Source organism: Neofelis nebulosa, chromosome 14 (assembly GCF_028018385.1).
Source record: "Neofelis nebulosa isolate mNeoNeb1 chromosome 14, mNeoNeb1.pri, whole genome shotgun sequence".
In the NCBI taxonomy this organism is placed as follows: Eukaryota; Metazoa; Chordata; class Mammalia; order Carnivora; family Felidae; genus Neofelis; species Neofelis nebulosa.
The window spans coordinates 57,024,963-57,049,679 of record NC_080795.1 but is presented as its reverse complement, the minus strand read 5'-3'; the positions used below and the strand labels follow the sequence as shown (position 1 = coordinate 57,049,679).

The 24,717-nt window shown below is 32.4% G+C and overlaps 1 protein-coding gene across 6 annotated transcripts in view; it reads left to right on the top strand.

Moving 5' to 3' along the window:
• CSMD3 (CUB and Sushi multiple domains 3) overlaps nt 1-24,717 on the top strand; it is a 1,263,431-nt gene that overhangs the window by 1,177,611 nt on the left and 61,103 nt on the right. For all 6 annotated transcript variants that reach the window (XM_058698868.1, XM_058698869.1, XM_058698867.1 and 3 more), the window contains 8 exons: nt 2,707-2,892; nt 4,486-4,680; nt 8,129-8,302; nt 13,961-14,134; nt 17,252-17,425; nt 18,210-18,395; nt 20,389-20,562; nt 23,403-23,585. In XM_058698868.1, coding sequence (XP_058554851.1) covers nt 2,707-2,892; nt 4,486-4,680; nt 8,129-8,302; nt 13,961-14,134; nt 17,252-17,425; nt 18,210-18,395; nt 20,389-20,562; nt 23,403-23,585 — 1,446 coding nt within the window. The remainder of the gene's footprint in view (nt 1-2,706; nt 2,893-4,485; nt 4,681-8,128; nt 8,303-13,960; nt 14,135-17,251; nt 17,426-18,209; nt 18,396-20,388; nt 20,563-23,402; nt 23,586-24,717) is intronic.

Sequence of the window (24,717 nt, the reverse complement as noted above, 5' to 3'; positions counted from 1 at the left end):
CAATCTGTGTCTCTCTGTCTCTCAATAATAAATAAACATAAAAATATTTTTAAAAAAAGAAATAAAAAATGTCCTAAACTTTCTAAAATTTTGAAATTGCTTTCTATAATCAACATTATAATTTCATTGACTTTTTTTTGGTATGCAATATGACATTTACATATGGAGTAATTTTTTCCCCATTGTTCCTGACTTAAAATTGTTCCACAATTAGAATAGTTAAATCAAAATGCAAATTAAAAAGATATTCGACATAGTAAAATGATAACATATTTATAATTCAAGGAGTGATTTCCACAATTGATCTTTTATTATCATGAAAACAATTTTAAAAGATTATTTAATAAAAACCTTTGTTGTATGTGACCTATCTGTAGTTGAACAGAACTAATTAAAAAGAAATGGTTAAATGTCATTGGGAAGAGCTATTTTTTATGCAAATTTTTGTTTTGTTCCAAATTTGTTTCAAATTCTTCGATCATTTTTATTCTTTTTTCCTTCAGTCTCCTTATGCGTCCTTGTATATATTTACTTGAACTACAATTGCACAATGTGAGCACAGTAAAAGATAGAAAATTTAGTCTGCTATCTCTATTTGGGTTTGGGTAGGTGTTTTATTTATTTGTCTATACATCAAGTGACCCTTCATTGATTTCCTCTCCTTCAAGAATTGAACCAGTCTCATCCCACTATACAGTTGAGTATAGTACAGTGTTATGTAGAAACAGTTTGCATTCTCTGCCTCACTTTCAATTTGTACTTTTTTTGAGTGAAGTGTCTTTGACAGCCACTTGGTGATGACGGTTCTTGTGAACTTGATTTGTTGTCTTTTTATTGCTGAGAAGCTAAGTTGTAATCTACCCACAGGCATAGTTGTTGTGCTATCATTTTAGTGTGTTGTCATTTTCTTAGTTCTAAAATATAGCCATTTTATACTAACCACATATATGGAGCTTATACTATTTAAACTATATTTCCTTTATATTTTGATCTAAGTTCAACCTACATTACTCCAACAATGTATAGTTTATTTTTTAAAAATCAGTAAATACACAGTCTTTGGTGGGGTTCAGTAGGGAGATCACTTATGACAAATTGAAATTCCCAAAAGTCCTCAGTGGAAATATAAGCATTGCTTGAACAGACATCAGGGAACCATTTATGTTTGCAACATGATTTTGAAGACTATAATTAGATTGCACGGATAATAACATAATTGTATGAGATTGCTTATGTAATTTATTAAGTCAACATCATTGCTTCTCTGTTCATAATTTGCAGGTTATCAGACTACAAAAGATCAAACCATTACCAGTAGGAAGTCTGCCATTCAATTTTGTGAATTTCATATAGATTTCACTAAGATCTTTTCACTTTATAGTGAAATGTGCATGGGTTAATTAAAAATAAACACCTAAATAGTAGTTTTTCTAAGAGAAATAGAAACAAATTTAGGTTGAAATGAGAGGTAGGTAACTAGAACACAGGTCTGTAAGTATTAAATCAAACTCCTAGCTTTCTGTTCTTTTATTTCCTTTAATATGAGAAAAATATAGATATAACTAGAATATTTTATAGGAAACCTGTAAGATTGGGTATTTCAGAACTCAGAAATTTTCCATTTCATAGAGGTAATACAGTACATATGCCAGATATTACAATATCCCAGCTGGTTCTGGATTGTACCAGTAACCAAATATACTAATTTTTCTGCAGACGTATGCATAAATATTTACACATATCTGAATATGATACAAAATTTACAAATAATCTCATTTTAATTAGTGTCTTGCTGTCAAATATATTCATTGAAAGCTTATGTCTTTTGTTTGTTTGTTTACTTTTGAAGACACAAATAATGTCCTTGAAGAGCAAAGATGGCAAACAATTCATCTTAGAGTGTATCTGTATAGTCATTTGAATTTATAAGATGTGAACATTTATAAGATTTGAAAATACATGATATACAATTAACTAAAATAAAAATTTTGACTGCAGTTGTCACATTATAGTAAAACTAATTTCACCTACATCAGATTTATTGCAGATGAAAACCAACACATCTAAGACATTTCAGTGAAATGCAGGATGATTCAAACTAGGTTTAAGACAATATTTCCGGGAACTGTATTTGTTAAACATATCCATACCCATGATATTCTATGGATGGTGCCTAAGCACATAGAGTTTGGACCTAAGACAAAGCAATATCCAGCTTCCAGGTAAAATAAACCTATGCATCTATGCATTGTATTCCTGGCAAAAATCTTGATGAGTATTATTTACCAATACCTTTGTAATCTTTAATAATTATCTCTCAAATGTAATTGACCAAACTTGCTATGTGGTGGCCCAATTATGGACTAGCCCTAGATACACTCTATATTTACCCAATTTTTATTCTTATATAATCTATAGAATGCTGATAACCATGCACACACTGACAAGAAACCAAGTAAGAAACCAAGAAATAAAACATTAATAATGTATGGATTCACCAATCTGAAACACATTCAACAGGAGTTTGAAATAAATTATTCAAAAAGTTATAGTTCAGGAAAGCTTTTCTAGGAGATATTCTGAAATTGTTTCAGAGGAATTAATAAAATCTCAAATAGTTTTACATGCCTTACAATTGAAGAGACTTATCTACTAAATTAAGTATTTTTCTATTTCTGTGATTTTGTATGTATGTATTTGTTCTAGCAATTTCCTGTGGGATTCCTAAAGCTCCAACAAATGGAGGAATACTCACAACAGACTACTTGGTAGGAACGCGTGTTACCTATTTTTGTAATGACGGATATAGATTGTCATCTAAGGAACTTACCACTGCCATATGTCAGTCAGATGGAACTTGGAGCCATCATAACAAGACCCCTCGCTGTGTTGGTATGTGTGTTGAAGAAATGGTATCATTTGTGTTTCTATTCACATCTTGTATGTTTTAAAATTTTATGTATTGTTTGCATTTTTCGAACTAATCCCTGCACTGAAGTGTGATGTCTAAGAGGGAAATAAAAGTTAATTAAGCTGTCTTATACTATGTACAATTGGAAGACTGTATAAGGACTTTCCACTCATTTTTGGAAACTCCTGACTATGTATGTCAAAAAACTAAAGTGAATTTTATTTTACATAACAAAGTTCCACTTCTTTTATAAAAATCCATCCATTAGTGAACATGTATTTTCTATATGCAAGTCCTTGAAAAAAATGTAAAGTTTTATACTTAATTAAATTATATTCCAATACATTCGGCTCTGATTTTTATAAGGATAAAAGATATTGCTGAAATGATGCATAACTTTCAACTTTTGTCGGTGTTCTTCAGGTTACTTGCATTTAGAATATTCCCATTGCTTTCATTACTACTTTAATAGGTAAGTGAATATTAGGTAATGGTGACAGAAAATAATTCTGATAAAATATTTGTTAGCACAAGAATTGTGAAATGTTATTTTAAGCAAGGTTTTTTATTTGTCTCTATATTTCACTTATTTCTTCTCACTTAATACTAACTTTTCAATTTAGTTGGCATTTCATTTAAAATGAAAGTTGTTCAATTATGTACAGTCTTAACATAGTGTTTAATAATGCTTCTGTTTTACCCGTGCTGAACAGGTTTTGAATAAGCCAAAGTTTGTAACACCTTCTTGCACAAAAACACCATTCTCATAAAACAAATTTCCTCAAAATATAATCCTTCCAAAATTTCTAAATTAGTAATAATAGGTTGTTTCCATATCTTGTCTATTGTGATTAGTGCTGCAATGAACACGAGAGTGCAGATATCTCTTTGAGATCCTGATTTCATTTCCTTTGGATGTATACCCAAGTTGGGATTGATGAATCACATGGTAGTTCTCTTTTTAACTTCTTGAGGAACCTCCATACTGGCTCTGCATATATATATTCCATAATGGCCGTGCCAGTTGACATTTCCACCAACTTGTACTAGGGTTCCCTTTTTTCTGCATCCTGTCGTTTATATCTCATAAAAGTTGGGAGAAAAGATTTCCAAAAGAATACTTTTAAATCAGCTTCAAAGAAAAGAGACAATTTTAACAAACCAATATAATTGGAATTACCATTAAAATATATTTCATGTATTTCTTTATTAAGGAATAAATTTTGATATGATAATCCAAAAAAAAGAAAAGAAAAAAAGAAAAGAAAGAAGAGAGTAGAGGGAGGTAAGGTAGTAATAAGAATTCTGTGTAAATAGAATAATATGTACACAGACTTTGAAGTGTGAAATAGTAGAACATGTTCAAGGAACTTCAAGCAGTACCATAGATCTGGGGGAGTAGAGAAGATTAACATGGAAAATAAATTCTTAAAAATGCTAAAAGGCTTGTATGGCACAGTAGTGAATGACTTAAGGCAGTGGTGATGTAGGCAATAGAATAGATTAAGTTACAGTGAAGAAGTACGAGAGACATGACTGACTTATTAACATTTATGTTCTTGGTTTTTGTATAGTTGTTACGTGTCCAAGCATCAATTCCTTTACCTTGGAACATGGAAGATGGCGAATTGTGAATGGCTCCCATTATGAATACAAAACTAAGGTAGTTTTCAGCTGTGACCCTGGTTACCATGGACTAGGCCCTGCTTCTATTGAATGCCTTCCTAATGGTACCTGGAGTTGGAGAAATGAAAGACCATATTGCCAAAGTAAGTAGCCAGTCTGCTAAATTTATTTCATAAGCTATTCTTGATTGAATTGCTTGAGCACTTCCTTTTCCAAACACACTTGAACAATAATGGATTGATATTATTAAAAAGGTCATTTATTCCCATTAAATCTTAAAATTTTGTAACGTTTTTTGAGTAAATGCTTATGAAAAAAGTATGGGCTTTAGATACAGAAATCCTGTGTTTGATTTCTATCATTTACTACAAACTGATAATGCCTCTTGCATACTGACAACTTGCCAGGCACTGCTTTTAGCCCTTTACATGTATTAATTCATTTATTGCTTAGTTCCTATCCTATGAAGTAGTTGTTATTATTACACTTATTTTGTCAAAAGGAAACAGAGCCCTGAGTTTAATCATTTTACCTCAAATCAGAGCCTGTAAATAGTGGAGAAATGAGATTCAGTCTAAGCACTCTATACCATCTGGCTTTTAATCACTATTTTATATGATGTTTATTCTCTGTCATCCTAAATTTCTTAAACTAGGTAATTACAATAATACCTATCTTTTAGTTATTATAATGATTATGTTATTATAAATGATATTATGTTGAAAATATCAGCTAGAACCTGATTCGCAGCATGACCTCAATAAATATTTATCAAGGTGCCTGGATGGCTCCATCAGTTAAGTGTCATACTCTTGATTTTGGCTCAGGTCATCATATCACAGTTGGTGAGTTTGAGCCCTGCATAGGACTCCACAGTGACAGTGCATACCTTACTTGGGATTCTCTCTTTCCCCTCTCTCTGCCCCCCGCCCCTGCTTGCAATCTCTCTCTCTCTAAGTAAATAAATAAATGTTAATAAATAAATAAATAAATAAATAAATAAATAAATAAATAAATAAACATTGATTCAAATTGAACATATTATCATATTTCCATGCATCTCATAATATAAATGGGCAGTATCTAATATAGATAAGCTAACTGAACATAGGGTATTCAAATGTAATATCTTGACATTCCTTTGAAATTTCTTCACTACGTTTTTTGAGTATTTACTCTGTGCCAGGAAGTATGCTACACTGAAAATGTATTCTGTGTCCAACACAACTCTAAGGCATTTATGACATAGGCACTCATAATTTATAAATAAACTAATAAGAAATCAGATATCTAAATAGGATTATGATTATGATGATTAAGAAGCTTAACAGAGCAGGCAAAGGTCTATATGTAATAAGTACACAAGTATCTATTATGATTTTAATTATGAATATTCAATTATTCAATATATTTTTTTAATGTTTTATTTGTTTTTGAGAGAGAGAGAGTGTGAGTAGAGAAGGGGCAGAGAGACAGGGGGACAGAGGGACAGAGGGCTCTGCACTGACAGCAATGAGCCCGATGCAGGGCTCAAACTCAGAAACTGTGTGATCATAAACTGAGCCAAAGTCAGCTGCTTAACCGACTGAGCCACCCAAGTGCTCTGCAATCTAAGAAAATCATATTTATGGAGTAAAATTTCAAAAAAAGTTGTCTAAATTATATTTGATATTCTAAAAATATGACCTCTATATTTGCAAATTTTTGCCCTGTTCTTTCAGGTTTTCTCCCAGGATCTTTCTTTGCCTCTAGCATCATTGTTTTTTCAGTATTATTTCATTAAAAGGGCACATGGGATAGGGGTATTTCAAGGAGTTAGGCAAAAAGTATCTACAAAAAATCAGGCATTCAACAAATGTTTGTCTGGTTCTTTTGTGATGCTTAAGAAGGGTTTAAAGATACATAAAATGAGGTTCCTGCCTGCAAGTAAGAGTGGGGGAAAGACAAGGAATCTAAGGATTGCAGTTCACTGAGAAAATTGAAAGAAGAGTAATTTTGCTGAATCTCAATTTATTCACTCTTAAAATAATATAAATATTAGTATTATCAATATTAATAAATATTATACCTACCTCAAAGGGTTGTTGAGGGATTAGTTCAGAACAGTCACTATATGTAAATTTTTATAAGCAATAATTTAAAGTTTGCAAATTTTCTATTTGTCCATCTAATGGCCACCTAAAGCCTAGAGATGAAACTCTGAGTTGCAGCCAGAATAAGACAGGTGGGCTGGTGGTTAAGTATTGGATTCTGGAGTTTGACCGCTGTGTTTTAATTTTGATTTTGCTATTTACAGGCTTTGTAACCTTGTTAAAGTTACTAAACTACTATGTGCTCATATCTTAGTACATACAATTCAGATAATGACCACACCTGCCTCATAGGGTTCTTTTGAGAATTACTTAAGTTAGAGCACTAGCAGTAGTATCTGGTACAAAATAAGCACTCAATAAACATTATCCACTATTGTTTCTTATTCAAGAAAGACATTTCATTTGTAGTGTTTAAATTCAAGGGAGTCCTAAGAGCTGCGTTCCAAATGACCTAGTGAGTTGGTCTCTTTTCAGGTTTTTAAAACCTACAAACAAAATGTGAAATAGAATTATATCCAATAATTTTTTTTGTGAAAATCAAGTGATATTTTGCATGTAAATCTCTTTATAAACTGTAGAGATCTCAACCAAAATTACTTGTCATTACAAACATACCTCAGAGATACTGTGGGTTCAGTTCCAGACCACCACAATAAAGCCAGAACTGCAATAAAGCAAGTTAAATGAGTTTTTTGGCTTCCTAGTGCATTATAAAACTTACATTTATACTATACTGTGGTCTATTCATGTATAATAGCATTGTGTTTACAAAAACAATGTACAGACCCTAATTAAAAATTGCTCAAAACGCTAATGGCCATCTGAGCCTTCAGTGAGTGGTCATCACTGATCCCAGGTCACCACGAAAAATACAATAATAACAAAAACTTTGAAATATTGTGGAAATTACCAAAATGGGACACAGAGATACAAAGTAAGCAAATATTGTTGGAAAAATTACACTGATAGGCTTGCTCTGCGCACAGTTGTCACAAACCTTCCTTTTGTGAAGGCACAACATCTGCAGAGCACAATAAAGTGAGGTATTCCTGTTCTATCTTAGCACTGTTTTAGGTACAGAGGAAACTTTGACCCAGGTAAATCAAAAGGATTTCCCAGTGTCACTTTGTAAATCAGAGAGTCAGACTGGTGAATTACCTTTTTCTCATCTTGTGATTTTCTTTTTTTTTTTTTTTTTTTACAACCACCTACTTGAGTGACCAGATTGGCTAAGCACAAATGCAAAGAAAATAGCTTCATTACAAGTCACTGTCACTTAGAAGGTTTTATGAGACTTGAAGTGGATCAATTTTAAATTATGTCATTTCCTCTGCATTTTCACACTCAAACTTTTTTTTTTTTACAAATGTCAGTTTCGATTATAAATAAGTCAGATCATAGACAATTCAAATGTTGAAAGCATGATTTTGTTACAAGTGCACACTGACTGTGTCTTTAAGTGTTTTTTTTTTTTTTCCTCTTCTTCCTTGTCTTTAAGTTATTTCCTGTGGAGAGCTTCCTACACCTCCAAATGGAAATAAGATTGGAACTCAAACTTCATATGGCTCCACAGCCATCTTTACCTGTGATTCGGGGTTCATGCTAGTAGGCTCCGCCGTACGGGAATGCCTTTCTTCAGGTCTCTGGAGTGGATCTGAAACCAGATGCCTAGGTACGGATTTTTGAATTATTTTAACCAACCACACCCCCTGCCCCCCACCCCTAGAAAAGAGGCAGACCTTTTTTCATAATAAGAGATGACCATTTATATCCCATCGGTAAGGATGCTAACCAGAAAATGCTTAACTTTAAAAATGTCTCATGGTAGAAAAGCTATTAAACAGATTACTCTTAAAGTTAATCAACTAGTATTTGAAATGAGAATCTTAGGTCATTAAGGTGAGATGCATTTTCTTCCAGGCATTGTGAAAATAAAAAGGTGAAAACTAATTGCCGAAAATTATACGTCTGCATACTCGGCTGGGTTAATCACTGTAGCAGTTAATGCGTTCTAAACTATAGTCAATCCTCCTTTCACCTATTTACTTAAAGGTAATGATCAAAGGAGAAAAATGACTTCCGCATTCAAAATCTTTCTCCCTTTTAATTTCACAAGATTTTAACATGTGTAATATTACTTTCTAGTAAAGTTTTTAAATACAATTTTTTTTCAAACCTGATTTTAGGCAAATTGGATTTTTCCCCTTAGGGTTTTTAAATTCATTATTAAAAAAAACTGTTCAGTTAAAGAAACTGAACTAGCTAATTCTGCTTGCCCCTCCTCCTTTATTATTAAAAGAGTATTATGATTTATGCTTTATCTTTTTTTCAAAGACTAAAATAATTTTTTAATATTATAAGAGTGGTATGATTTATGCTTTATTTTTCTCCAAAATGATTTCAAGATATGACAGCAAGTACTGAATTAAGCATAATTAAAATTGTTCTAACTATTCACTTATCTGCTGGGTACAAAGGATACTCTTTTTGTTTACCAATTTAAAAATTGCTGACCATTATGAACAGGTATTGAAAAATATGGACAATGTTTTGCCTCTAAATATTTACTGAGTTTAAGAATATGAGGCATGGCAGAAAAGTGTAGCAATTTAGATACATATCGTTTTGCTAATAAGCTTGAAAATATTCATGGCAATACAATCATGATTTGAAACTTAAAAAGGTATAGCTAGGGGTTTTGATTAAAATCCTATTTTTCTGCTCTCAGACATATTTGTTAATAGGTATACTTGGAAGCGTAGAAATAATGTTTTCTTTATGACAGCACGTATATTTGAATATGCTATAAGACCATAGCATAAAAAGTGGTACAAAATTAAGATCTTTACATATTCACATAGGTTTAAAAAATCAAAATATTTTTAATCCTTCCTAAACTACAGGAAAGATTACTGTAGTAAATTACAGATTACTAAATTACAGGTTACTTTAGTTTACATATAAATTTGAAAATGTACATATAAACTAAATTTGAAATACTATATTTTTTGGCTCTATGTCCTGATAAAGTATATAATATTGTGTATTATATACTGAATATTGTATATAGAGGATGGTTTTATTTACCCGTTTAGAATCCTGATTCTGTTCTTTGAAGAGATAGGGCATAAAAGGAAGATTTGTAAGAAAACATTGCCTCTCGGTCTATGAAGACAACATTGCCATCCATTGCAGAGGATGTAGGTGTCAACACCTAATATAAATTCCAAAGGATGTTGGTCAAAGGAAAGTGTAATTGCCAAACAAGCAAATCCCTAGAATCTTACTCTTGAACTTGATTTTAAGGATTAATGTAGTTCAGTCATTCTCATTTTTGAAAAAATAAAAACAAAATGAAAACAAAACAAGCAAACAAACAAAAAAACTTACTCTTTATAGCCCCAGACACTTTTGGCTAAGAATGGCCGCTGGAATGTGCTTATAATTTTTTTCCGTAAGTATAGTGCCTTTATTCCCAATCCCCCCAGCCCTTTATTATGAACTTTTCAATTTTTCAGTTGAAACACTAGGCAGTGACCCTTGACATATGCATGTCTCTGTGCCCACCACCTAGATGCTACAATTAGCATTTTGTCGTATTTGCTTATCACATATGTATCTATCCTTCCAGGGCTCTATCAATCCATCAATTCATTTTTTTTTTGATGCATTTCAAAGCAACTTGTAGAATTCAGTGCACATTTTTTGTTAAACATCTCAGTATGCATATCATGCCTATCATTCCCTAGAGTTTAATACTTGCTTATTTTCTTGATTCTTTTTTACCACGGCAAAATGTGTATACAATGGAATGTACATCTCATAAACATGCTCATAAGCATGAGTTTTATCAAGTGGTTTTGTTAAACCACTCCGTAGTTATAGAATAATACTGTTACCTAGGAAAAGTTCCTCATGGCCCTGTACAATCTGCAGCTCCCCCAACCCTGTGACAATAATTGTTTTTTCATCATATGTTAGTTTTCCCTGTTCTAGAAATCCATACAGATGGAATTCTACATTATGTACTGTTCATGTAAGACTTCTTTCATTCTTTTTCATCCATGCTGTTGTGTGTATCACTACTTTTTTCACTGTTGAGCAGAATTCCATTATATGAATATGTCACATGTTGTTCAATCTCTTAATGGTAGACACCTCACCCTTGTCCAGTTTTGGGGCCATCATCAAAAACAAGTTGCAATGAATATTCATGTAAATGTCATTTTTTGTGAGTATATGTATTCATTTCTGAGAGATTTGGGAGTAGAATTCCTGGAAGACTTCTTGCCCCACATTTTTTCCAGCATGTGGTATAGCTAATCTTTTAATTTTATCCATGCCATTGGGTATATAAAGGTATATTATAACATTTTAATTTGCGTTGTCTTGATAATTACTGATAGAGTACAACTTCTTGGGCTTTCTGGTTGCAAGGTCTTCATTATTATGTATTTTATAAGTATTTTCTCACAACCTGTGACTTGTTTATTTCTCTTTTTAATGAGCAGAAATTTTAGATTTTGTTAAAGTCTGTCTTTGCTGGTTATTGCTTTCTGTGTCTTGTTTAGGAAACCTTTGCTCAACCATAAGTCACAAAGATTTTCTTTCATATTTTCTTCTAGAAGTTTTATAGTTTTTGACCTTTTATATCTATGATTTATTTTTAATTTGTTCTTGTATGTATAACAAAGTAAAATTGAGGTTTAGTTGGGTTTTTTTGTTTGTTTTTTTTAGAAAGGTATCTGGTACTATTTGTTGAATAGGTTTTATAATAAATCTTGAAATTTTGTATGTATATCCTCCAAATGTGTTCTTAATTTTTAAGATAACTTTAGATACTGTATCTTTTCCAATCTCATATATGTTTTAGAATTAGCTTATCAATTTTTATTTTAAAAATTATCTAGTAGAATTATTATCAGGATTACATTGAACCCATAGATCATTTGAGGAGAACTGGCATTTGATAGTGTTGAATCTTCCAACTAATAAACAACATATTTAGTATATTTATTCACTTATATAGGTCTTCAGTTTTTTTTCTGCAGTAACAATATTTTGTATTTTTAGCATAGAGATCATGTATATATATTGCTAAATTTATTCCTGAGAATGTTTAGTGTGTTTCTAATATTATAAATTATATTGTTCATATTTAATTATGTTTTCTATTGAATTAAAATTTTCACATTAATTGGTTGCTGCTAGTATATAAAAATATAATTATTTAAAATATTTATCTAGGGGTGCCTGCCTGGGTGGATCTGTTGGTTGAGTATCCAACTCTTGGTTTTGACTCAGGTCATTATCTCATGGTTCATGAGTTCAAGCCCCATATTGGGCTCCACACTGACAGTGCAGAACCTACTTGGGATATTCTCTTTCTCTCTCTCTGTCCCTCACCCACTCATGTTCACTCTCGCTCTCAAAATAAATATTTTACTTACTTACTAGATACTGGTTTATTAACTCAGAAACAGCCAGATGGAAGATTTGCATAAGGCAAGGGATGTGGGAAGGGTGCAGAGCATCCATACTTTCTAAGGGCCCCACTCTCAATCTCCTAGTGTTCTTCAACCCACAAGCTCTCTGAACCCTGTGCTTTTGGTTTTATATGGAGGCTGCATTACATGGGCATAATTGATTAAATCATTGGCCATTGGCAATTAATTCAACTTCTCTTCCTTCCCTCTTCCCCAGAGTTTACAGGGGTGGAATTGAAAGTTGCAACTTTCTAATCACATGGTTGGCTCCTCTGACAACCAGTCCCCATACTAGGGTGAGGTCCCAAAGCCACTTCATTAACACAACAAAAGAGACTTTTTTTTTTCTCCTATCATTTAGAAAATTCCAAAGGTTTTAGGAGCTCTGAGCCAGAAACAGGGACCAAGATCAAATATATATTTCCTATTATAAATCATTATATCTATTGGAGATGTCTTTATCAGGTTGAAAAGTTCCCAATATTCTAAATTTCTTGTTAGTTTTCATCATGAAGGAGTACTGAATTTTGCCAAATGCTTTTTCTTCATCTATTGAGATAATTATATACTTTTATCTCCTTCATTGTCAATATGTCCATATCTTTTTTACTCTGTCAAATTAGAGTGGTTGATTTTATGTATGTTTCTAGATTGGTTTTCAAAAATATTAAGGAGTTTTGCATCTATTTTGATGAAGGACATTGGTTTTTCATGTGTCTACCAGGTTTAATATCGGGGCTGATTAAAAACTAACCCTTTTTCTCTAACTTCTAAGAGTGTGTACAATTTTTTTTTTTAACTTTAATGTTTGGTTGAAACAGTAAAAACATTTGAGCCTGAGTGGTTTTATGGGGAGGAGTTTAAGAATTCAAGTACTTTAGGGGTGCCTGGGTGGCTCAGTCACAGTTGAGTGTCCAACTTTGGCTCAGGTCATGATCTCAAGGTTTGTGAGTTCAAGCCCTACAACAGGCTCTGGGCTGGCAGTGCGGAGCCTGCTTGAGATTCTCTGTCTTTCTCAAAGGAAATAAAACTTAAAAAAAAAAGATTGAAAAAAAAAGAATTCAAGTAGTTTAACATATGAAGGGCTATTCATATTTTCTGTTTCATCTTGCTTTAGTTTTGGTATTTAATTTTCAAAGTAGTTGCCCTTCTGAACTGCTACATGTATTGGCATAAAACTGCTCTTCATTTTACCTTATCTTTTTAATCCCTGTAAGCTTGTAGTGGTGTCACTTCATTCATTTCTATTATTGGTAATCTTGTTCTCTGCTTTTGTGTGCTAGATAGAATTAGCTAGGAGTTGAGCAATTTTGCTGCTATTTTTAAAGAAAGATTTTTTAGCTTAGGTAATGTTCTCTGTTGTATTCTATTTCTATTTTATTGATTTCTGTAGCTGCTTTAATATACCCTTTCATCAACTTTGGTTTTATTTTCTCTTCTTTATTTTGTCCCTCTTTGTCCTGTTCTTAAGGTGGAATCTTAACTCATCGATTATATATCCATTTTTCCTTTTTGATAAAAACAATGCTATAAATTTTTTCACTAAGCACTGATTTATCTGTATTCCTCAAGATTTGATGTGTTTTATTTTTATTTTTACAGAGTGAAATGTTTTCTAACTTCTTTTAGACCCAAGTGTTGCAAGAAGTGTGTCTTCTTTTAATTCCCAAATATCTGACATTTTGCTGAGTATCATATTTATCTTTATGTCATATGATCATGTTTGCATTATTTGTAGCATGCTTGTAAATAAACTTTTAAGAGTTTAGTAGTGTTATATATGTATATAAATACACAAGACTTAGTTCACAATATTAAAGATATTACTTTCTGACCCATTTCAGCGGGTCACTGCGGAATTCCAGAGCTCATTGTGAATGGTCAAGTCATTGGAGAAAATTATGGATACAGAGACACTGTTGTGTATCAATGTAATCCTGGTTTTCGATTGATTGGTTCTTCAGTGAGAATTTGTCAACAGGATCACAATTGGTCTGGTCAGCTCCCATCCTGTGTGCGTAAGTAAGCATGACAGAAGTAATTAGAAGTCTCTGTTCTCATATAATTACCAATAATTTTTTCTTAGGTAAGATGCACATACACTCAGAGACACATAAAACCATCCATAAAACCATGAAAGCAGAAGAAAATATTAGAATGTCTGTTATTATTTGTTTTTTTGTAAAGATAAATTCAGCTATTCTACTACTTAACATAAATCTATAATATTTATAAGTGCATATTCCTGTATGGAAGGTGTATTCTTGACTAAGTTTTACTTATAAGGATTTTAATTTCTTGAGAGCAAATGCAGCAGCATCAATATTGTCATGATGTACTATTATGAAACTTTTTATAGTGGAAAATACTTTGGATAGATTTTTTTCTAATAATTATGATGCTGTAGTTGTTACATCAAAGTCATATCCTGATGGTATCATTAGTAGGGAAAAATTCATCCGACATGACATGAAGAACTGTTGTTCTCATTCAAGTTCTATTACTAATTACATGAGCTACTGCAGGTCATTTAATCTCTCTAGGCCTTAATTCCCTTATATATGAAGTGAATGGTTAAAAGTATTTATAATTATCATTCCTTTTAGCTTCAAAATCCATCTTATTCTTTTTTTTTTTTTTTTTTTTTTAATATATGAAATTTACTGTCAAATTGGTTTCCATACAACACCCAGTGCTCATCCCAAAAGGTGCCCTCCTCAATACCCATCACCCACCCTGCCCTCCCTCCCACCCCCCATCAACCCTCAGTTTGTTCTCAGTTTTTAACAGTCTCTTATGCTTTGGCTCTCTCCCACTCTTAAATGCATCAATATTAGATGTGCACATTTAATATAATTATAATATATTTCATAAAAGCTTATGTGAAATATTTAAAATTTATTTGTTTTAAAGCATTCTTTTCACTATTTTAAAATTCACAGGGGAACTTGGGTAGCTCAGTTGGTTGAGCATCCGACTTTAGTTCAGGTCATGATCTCATGGCCAGTGGGTTCAAGCCCCACATCAGGCTCTATGCTGACAGCTCAGAGCCTGGAGCCTGCTTCAGATTCTGTCTTTCCCTCTCTCTCTGCCCCTCCCCCACTTACACTATGTCTCTGTCTCTCAAAAATGAATAAATGTTAAAAAAAATTTAAATTCATACAAAATTGTGTAACACTATGTAATTTGGGAATTGTTTCAATATCTCTACTGGTTCAACAAATATCTCTCTGATCCTTAAGTTAATTTAGATATGAACTTACCCATGAAGAATAAAGTGGATTGTAAAATAAAACCTTTTTATCAATAATTTTTAAATACAGCTGCTGTGCTTTGTGCTTTGTGCTTTCTGTTTATGGCATAGATTTGCCCAGTGAGCATTTATTATGACTGTTATAGTACAAAAGTAATAATAAAAATTGAATACTGATAATTGTTTTATTTATCTTACTCCACTGAATACCCAGCATTTCACAGTGTTTCACATCACAATCTATCCTATTTTGGACCTGAAAGGCAATTATCAATGTATTTCTTATTTGTGTCTTTTTTCTAATCCTTTCCATCCCCAATAACTGACCTTTATTACAATTGGTGTTAGAAAATGAGAATAAACACTAAATATGTTGTAATTGTGACATCATGTGATCATACTATAAAGATTTTGAAGGCTTCAGATACATAACACATGGGACTTTTAGCATGGATTCATTAGAAACATTTCACTTGTTCTCTGACTAATTACATCCATATTTATAAATTTCGTTGTCAAATTTTTACACAAACAACACATATTCATTGAAGTTCTAGTTTCGTGGAAAATACTTCCAGGGGCTGAAATTTAATAGAATAATAGAGCATAGAGTTAACAATTAATACTACTTTCCTAAGGGGCATATGTGTGTGTGTGAGAGAGAATGTGCACACGCACACACACACACGCGCAAACTGATGATTTAAAGAGAGCATATTATGCCTGGGTCTGTCCTAGATTTTTTCCCCTTTCATTTATATTGAGGTCTAGCCAACTAATAGCACTGTTTTTCTTGTTGAATAATTGAGACTATAAAAGAAAATTGGCCTTTGGGGTAAAACTGGTTTCTTTATTGATAATTTTAACAAGAATAAGATGCAGTTAAATTTCCAAATGAGTAGATTGACATTAACAACACAGCTGAAAAATAATTGCTCTTGGGTCATTTCAGAAGTCCTAAAAGTGACTATGGTTTTTCACTGTGCCCAATTATGAAGCCCTATTACTGGATTTGCTCTGATTAATAGAGGGAGATGATACAATAAAACAGTTCACAGAAAAAGAGTGGTCAGGAAAAGCCCAAGCACTACACAAAATCATAACAGAACTCTAACCCTAAAAAACTTTTAAATATTTTACCTAATTGGTACATCATTTCCCAACAAAATTGCGCTAAATTATGAAACATCAATTGTGAAGAAAATAAATCATTAAGATTGATTGTTTTAGAGAATGTTAATCTTGGTATCCCAAAATAGTAAAGAGAATTCTAACACAGCATCGTGCATTATTTTTATTGTTTACATTATATAGTCACGTTAATTCTTGACGCACACTTTGTCTATTATCCATAAAAATGAATCATATAAATGATATTAAAATATTTCAAAATTAAATACAAAAAATCCTGTTTTTATATACCTTTAGTTCTCAAACTTAACTAGAAGAGGAAAATAGGTTTGGTTTCATTCTTCTGCTACTAACTAGATACATAAACTTCAATCATTCCCAGATTTGTTTGAATTTCAGTATTTGTCCCTAAAGAGAGAGAGAGGGAGGGCGGAAGGGAGAGAGAGAGGGAGAGATAGAGAGAGATAATGAAAAGGTACCATGATTCTTTAAGCATCTCTGCATCACCTGCATAAAATGATCACAATTATAAATATATATCTATTTACTAATATAATATTTCTATTATATTAGACTATTTTGGCATTCCAAATTGCTCATTTGTAAAGGTAAAAGCACTTTAAATGTATTTTCACATAAAAGTGATCTTCTTTCTATGTTGTTTGGAATGACTAACTGCAATTGTCATGTGATGACTGATAACCAAATATTCTGCTTTGTTCTTCTCCTCTCCCTCACCCATTGCCATTAGCTGTTAGCTGTGGTCACCCTGGTAGCCCAATTTATGGACGAACAAGTGGCAATGGATTCAACTTTAATGATGTGGTGACATTCTCTTGCAATATTGGGTATGTAATGCAAGGGCCCACAAAGGCACAGTGCCAGGCCAACAGACAGTGGAGCCATCCCCCACCAGTGTGCAAAGGTAAAAGTCTAATGATATTCCAGCTTAGAGCATGGTAGTAATATGTTGTGTCAACATACGTGACAACATTGAAATAGCTTGGGCAGATTAGTAGAAAGTTTTCAGCTAATAAACCAAACAGATTTAATATTGGTGTTCTTTCATTTAGCTATGCTTTCCTTTTCTCCTTAATTTTTACCTTATGGTTTTAAAAGGTAAAAGTAGCAGGTTTTATTTTAACTGCTTAGCTTTATTATCTTGTGCCCATTTTATGGCTGCCTCTAAAAAGTCATTAAGGTCATTTTTACTTGTTTTCTTTATAAATAAGGTAACTTACCTTTGGATTTTTTTTTCATATTTTTGGAGAGACTGTTTGAGTCCTGTATTACCATTTGCCTACACTGGGGGGTTATTTATTGTTTTCTCTATAGAAATGGATTAAAGAGAATTTTTTGGTGTTTTTCCATTTCCAAAGAAGTATGATATACTTCATATTGTCTGATAAAATACAATCAAGTTATAATTTTTCTACATTTTTTGTGGTTTAACTATAGCTTAAGGTATCATTCTTTAAATCTATATTCAGAAGAATACTTATGCAGGTACCATTATTCAAAGTTTTTTCAAAAACCTTTTCCTTTTCCTATCTTTTCAACCATATGATTTCGCTTCATTAGATAGCCCATTCATTAATTTTATTCCTAGAATCTTTGATTTGATTGAATTTACCTTTGATACTCCATCTCTGATGGAAATCTATGTATATTATTCTAAACACAACTTTCAAAATTTGTCATCTGTTTAGTGGTGAACTGCTCTGATCCTGGAATTCCAGCCAATTCCAAAAGAGAAAGTAAAATAGAACATGGAAATTTCACCTATGGCACTGTGGTATTCTATGATTGCAATCCTGGATATTTCTTATTTGGATCTTCAGTTTTAATATGTCAACCAAATGGACAGTGGGACAAACCTTTACCAGAATGTATCAGTAAGTAGATAATGTGAATTATTCCTTGAGAAAATGCCATGGAAGCAAAATGGATGTCTATTGTCTTATAAAGTATCTAGAGCTATATGTCAGAAGGATTTTGTTTTTAATTATTTCTTGTAATTTTTTTATTTAATTTTATATTGTGAAACTATACTTCCCTGTATTCTGCCACTTGAATGCCAAATGCCATTTTTTATTAATATGAATGGGATTCTTTGGCTTTGAGCTTTGATGAAGCAGATAGATTATGAAAAGCAACATCTTTTATAGCCTATGATATTACCATCCCATAAAAGGCAATTATATTTTGATTTTCCTTTGTGCTAATATTTTAAATTTCATTTAAGGCTATATTAGTCTTAATATAAACATCTACCAGGGCCTTAGAGTACTTGAGGATTTAGACAAATGTGTTACTTAAAACTTAATGATTTAAACATTTATCATATTACAGACACATACACATATAAATGCAGTAAATGTTAATACACATCATTTTTCAAGTCAGTGAACATCTATTGGAGTACACTGTGTTATATGTTGTGTTGGAGTTGTAGAATATAAATAACATAAATTATAGCAGATACGCACGAAATTCGCATGCATAGTGAGGAAATAATTTAACAGAAATAATTACGTGAGAATATAGAGAAATGAACATGAATTTGAAATATTTAGTTAGTTATTAAGTCTCAGCTATAGCTATGTCTCAAAGAGTTGATGAGTCATGAAAAGAAAGACAAGAACTTTATAGATTGAAGAGGCAGTGAACCAAAACTCATTGTGCAAGTGATTTTTGGTTATACTAAATTTCTAAATTATAAAATTATTTTATGATAATGTTTTAGTTAAACATAATTTATAGGGTGGGATTTCTTGAAAATTTTGTGAAATCATTCATGCTCTAATGAGGCAACAAAACTTTATGCAGTGCCCATTAAATTTCAGCTTCCATGCAAATAAGTCAATTGTTGATCTTTTGCTTAAAATGTATTCCACTAGTTTATACAGTTTAGTCTAATAGATTGACTATTTCACTTACTTTACTTTGTGTGGCTATAGCATTAAAGTTAAAAACCTTTCATAAGACATATAAACATGAACTTTTTCAGATTTTCTTAGCTCTCGTGCACATTTTTTGCCCTTTTAATTTCCTGTAGTATCTTTGGTAAATGCAAAGTACTCAGGGGTTTTTATTAAGTTTATATCCCCTTATGTGCTATTTAAGATTCTGGAGTTACATTGCATTGAATATTTTTCCATGTTACAACTAAAAGGGGATACACAGTTCCCAAGCTACCTCTAGGTTATAAAGAAAATACAATGCACTGATATCTGATTCCACAATGATATCCACTGATATCCACTGATATCTGATTCTACAATGCACTGATATCTGATTCCACTATGCTTAGTAGTGTTTCAGTCAACAAGACACAGTATTTTCTTCATACAGCATGATTTATACATTACCAGCCAGGATTAGAATTATTCTAGACTATATATTAGATTGTGTGTCACAGATCCATCTTCAAATGAGTTCCCTCTCCTTTACCTTCAAAATCCTTCCATTTTAATTTCTGTATGGGCTCATTTTGAATCCCATATAGCATTGCAGGTCTTTATTTAGCTATTTCACATTACTTCTCTCTCTAACTTGCATATCCTTGTCCAGGCACATATATACTTCAAACCCATGCACGTATGCGTATAAACACACACTCACCACCACACACATAACAGAGTTAAACTCACTCATTTATGCATACTTGGAGTGTTCCTGCAAAACACTGGTGAGCAGGTTAACGAGATTACTCATATAACTGCAACTTACATTTTATTTTTTAAAAGCTAGCTTTCACATGGATGTTTGACTTTGGGAGGTTAGGTATATTTGAACAGATAATTTACTTCTGATTTATAAAAAGTGGTGCAGGTTGTTCGATAGGAGATATAAAAAAATTTTATATTCAATAATTATGTATTGTAGTGATTGACTGTGGACACCCTGGCGTTCCTCCTAATGCAGTCCTGTCTGGTGAGAAGTTTACCTTCGGGTCCACTGTTCACTATTCCTGCACAGGAAAGCGTACCCTTCTAGGCCAGTCATCAAGGACTTGCCAGTTAAACGGCCATTGGAGCGGAGCACAACCTCATTGTTCAGGTACCACTTGGAAAATTGGACAATGTGTGCTGAAAGTTGTATTATTAGTATTTTATTATTAGAAATATGTACACAAAACATCCCTAAAGAGATAAAAATAATAGTTATTAAAATCTCGTGAGACAAACTGTAAGATAATTTATACATTTATTGGAATACTTCTTAAGGCAATTTAGATTCAGAGCACAAATTAATACTCATCTTGTAGATGATAAATTACTGATACATGTTTGAACTGTGTTATAGCTAATGTAAATAATTAAGTGGTTTTAGGATGCTACTTTGAGTACAATGCTTTTGTTCATTAAAATGGTGAGCCACTCAAGTTTGAGTATTCCATTTTAGCCGATGCAAATGTAATTTTCCCCAGAAAACAATGTTATTTAAATGATTTTTCTGTTAGAGTTCAATTCTATTAAACTTTCTACACAATCGATTACTTAATAGCATACTTTTAAAATAAAGCCCTAAATGTTTTAAATTAAACTAAGCCAAGTTTTCTGAAAGATATTAATAGATAATATATAATTTGAGTTTCTGTAACCCAAATAGAGTTATCTTATAATAAATGAATGTCGAAGCTATTAAAAATTAATAATTTATTGAACAGTATTTGATAAATCTTCTTTTGAGCTGTTTAAGCTACTGCTTTTCTTAAAAAAAAATGTCACTTAGGGCACCTGAGTGGCTCATTCAGTTGAGCATCCAACTTCGGCTCAGGTCACAATCTTGGGGTTAGTGAATTTGAGACCTGCTTCAGATCCTCTGTTTCCCTCTCTCTCTCTCTCTCTGCCCCTCCCCTACTTGCGCTCTCCTTCTCAAAATTAAATAAACAAACAAAAATAATGTCAATTAAGTTTTAGATCTGTGATGTCTCCCTTTTTGATACTACTTATTATATATTTGTTTTTACCCATCAGTTAAATGTTGGTGCTTATTTTTCTGCCTGTTGTTTTATTTATATTTTGCTCATTATCTTTATATTATTTTCTCTGTGGAGATCATAATGATGACGCAACATCGAGTTGTTGTTTTCCCTTTAGAAGTAAAAGTTGTGAAATGGGGGTGCCTTGGCAGCTCAGTCAGTTCAATATCTGACTTCGGCTTAGGTCATGATCTTGCTGTTCAAGGGTTTGAGCCCCCGCTGGTCTCTGTGCTGACAGCTCAGAGCCTGGAGCCTGCTTCAGATTCTGTGTCTCCCTCTTTCTCTGCCCCTCCCCCAGCTCATGCCCTGTCTCTCTCTCAAAAATAATTAAACATAAAAAAAGTTTACAAAAAAGTTGTGAAATGGTTACTTATTTCAGAGTCTTCTTATAATTAGTGGTTAATCCCTGTGAAGTAACTACCTAGGACTTCAAATTTAGTCTATAGATTTAAAAAAACTCTTATTTTTAATGTGACCATAATGTGACTTTAATGAGAATTAAAACTCTTATCTTACAGTAACTCAATTAACTCAGATAACCGATTATGCATAAAAACATAAACCTATATGTATATATCCCAATGTATTAGAAAACTGCTTCTGAATTGCAAACAAGAATGGTCATAGATATTTAAAGTGAAATAGTGATCTTAACATTTTGTGTGGTTGTTAATATTACATCACATGAAAATGAGGTGGTGTAAAGAAGGATTCCAAATATACAGGACACGTCAAAAAAGCCATCTACACACAGCTTTCCAATGTATATGCCTTCAAGTTTCTCTCTCTCCTTCTTTCTCTCTCTTAATGTATAATAATATAGTGGCAACTCTGATTAGAATTATTTAAGAAATGATAAAGGGACTGAATAAATCTTAATGTTAAAATCAAAAGATGAACACCTAGCCATGAGCAAAATCCTTGTTAGGAACTTAAGTCAGGGGCCCCTGGGTGACTCAGTTGATCAAGCATCTGACTCGTCATTTTGGCTCAGTTCATGATCTCATGGTTCATAGAATAGAGCCCCACGTCGGGCTCTGTGCTCACAGCACAGAGCCTGTTTAGGATTTTCTCTCTCCCTCTCTCTCTGTTCCTTTACTACTCATTGTCTCTCTCTCTCTCAAAATAAAGAAATAAACATTTTTTAAAAGGAGCTTAAGTCAGAATTTCTAATCTTTGTTTACAATTTATTTTTATATTTTCATATTGGAAAGAATACAATTCATTTATCTTTGATCAGTGGCCATTGGTAGAGAAAATTAGGGGGTGAGATTTTAGTCTACAGGATACTGTATTGTAACATTTACATTTTCCAGCACATTACAGTTCTAATTTCACACAAAAAAATATTTTCAGCTATTAGGAAATTCAGAGAAGGAAACATGCAAATTATCAAATACAGTTTTTAATTTTAGTTTTATAAATTCTTTGTCATTTGAGCTCATAGTATTATCAATTATAAATTTTCCATTAATTTGGTCATTATCTAGGTTTTGAGATACTGATAAAACGTCCTTAGCCTGTTTACTAGGCCGAAATATCACGGATATGGCAAATAACATTATGCTCTGCATGATTTTCTTTTTCCTTTAGGCCTTTTCTATGACTGGACTCAGATGGGAAATGTGAATTATGACTTTGCCCAGTCAGCATATCATATTAAGCGGGCTTGGATGGCTCAGTGAGTTAAGCACCCAACTCTTGACTGTAGCTCAGGTCTTGATCTCAAGATCATGAGTTCAGGACCTGAGTTGAGCTCCACTCTGGGCATCTAGCCTACTTAAAAATAAATGAATAAAAATTTTTTTAAAAACACAGCATGCACAAACACAAAAGCCTACAAGCATTTGGACTAAATCATGAACATAGTCAACGTTTAATGAGATGAATTAATCTGAACTGTATTGAATTTCAGGTGATGCTACTGGTACCTGTGGGGATCCGGGTACTCCTGGTCATGGTTCTAGACAGGAAAGTGATTTCAGAACCAAAAGCTCTGTACGTTTTGCTTGTGATATTGGTTATATCCTTCATGGCTCAGAAGAAAGAACGTGTTTAGCCAATGGCAGTTGGACTGGAAGGCAACCAGAATGCAAAGGTAATCTAAGCAGAAACTAAATACACTGAAAGGATTGGAATTTAATGTGCATCTGAATTCAGTTGGTCACTATACTACAGGTGCAATCACTACTAGCCATTCGTCCTGTCCCATCGCTGGAATAAAGGCATTAGTATTACATTTAACTGACCTCATCCTATAGGAGAACTATGATAGATAATAATTATAAAAAATAACTCTCATGGGCTATGTATACACAAACATTATTTAATACAACAAACATCGCGATGGGAAAAATTAAAAATATTTCTTAAAAGCATTTATATTTACCTCTTCACCACAGACCTTTATGTAATAGACACTATCAGGGAACAAACAGATTGTTCTTAACATTAGTTCAAAATCTGTTTTAGTTTTCAGGTTGGTAGAAATGGAAAAATATAGGAAGATGCCTAATTATAAATGAAATTTTTATGTATAGAGTACAGTTGTTGATAGCTTGAATCCTTAAAAATTTTGGTGTTTAAGTAAAATTGTTAATCATTCTGACTGACTCAGAGTTAACATAATTAACTCTTTACAGATTGGCTAGAAAATGAAGTGTCGCTGAAAAATTATCCATATAATTTAAACTGTTCTTTTTGAGATGACTTTAGTGCAAAAGCTAAACTTGCAAAGGTAATTATGAAATGTACTTGATGTTTTACCAAATGTAACAGGTTTTATAAATAGAAAATAAGTCCCAATAGAACCTTCTTGACAGTTTCCTGATTGATTATATTTCAAAATCCTTTGACGATGTTTAAAATTAGTGTCCGCATTCTAGGAAAAAAGGATAGTTATCTTTTTTTAACATTACCAAATTTAATCTTAATTAAGAGAATTGCAGCTCAGTTGCTATTATAAGGGAAACAAATTGAGGAACAATATTGCTGAGCAAAAGACAATAAGTAAGACTAAGATCTTTAATGACTCCTCAAACTTATTTTCCAAAGGAAAAATCTCTATAAATATATTGTACATGGGTGATCCTTTTGTTCGGCTGAACTACAAAATAGTTTTTAGATGAAATGTGTGGTGCTGACTTTGTTTTGTTAGTATGTACGTTATGGATAAAACAGAACGAGGAGTTAGAGAAAATATAGCAGAATTAACATTTTTCTCATGGATG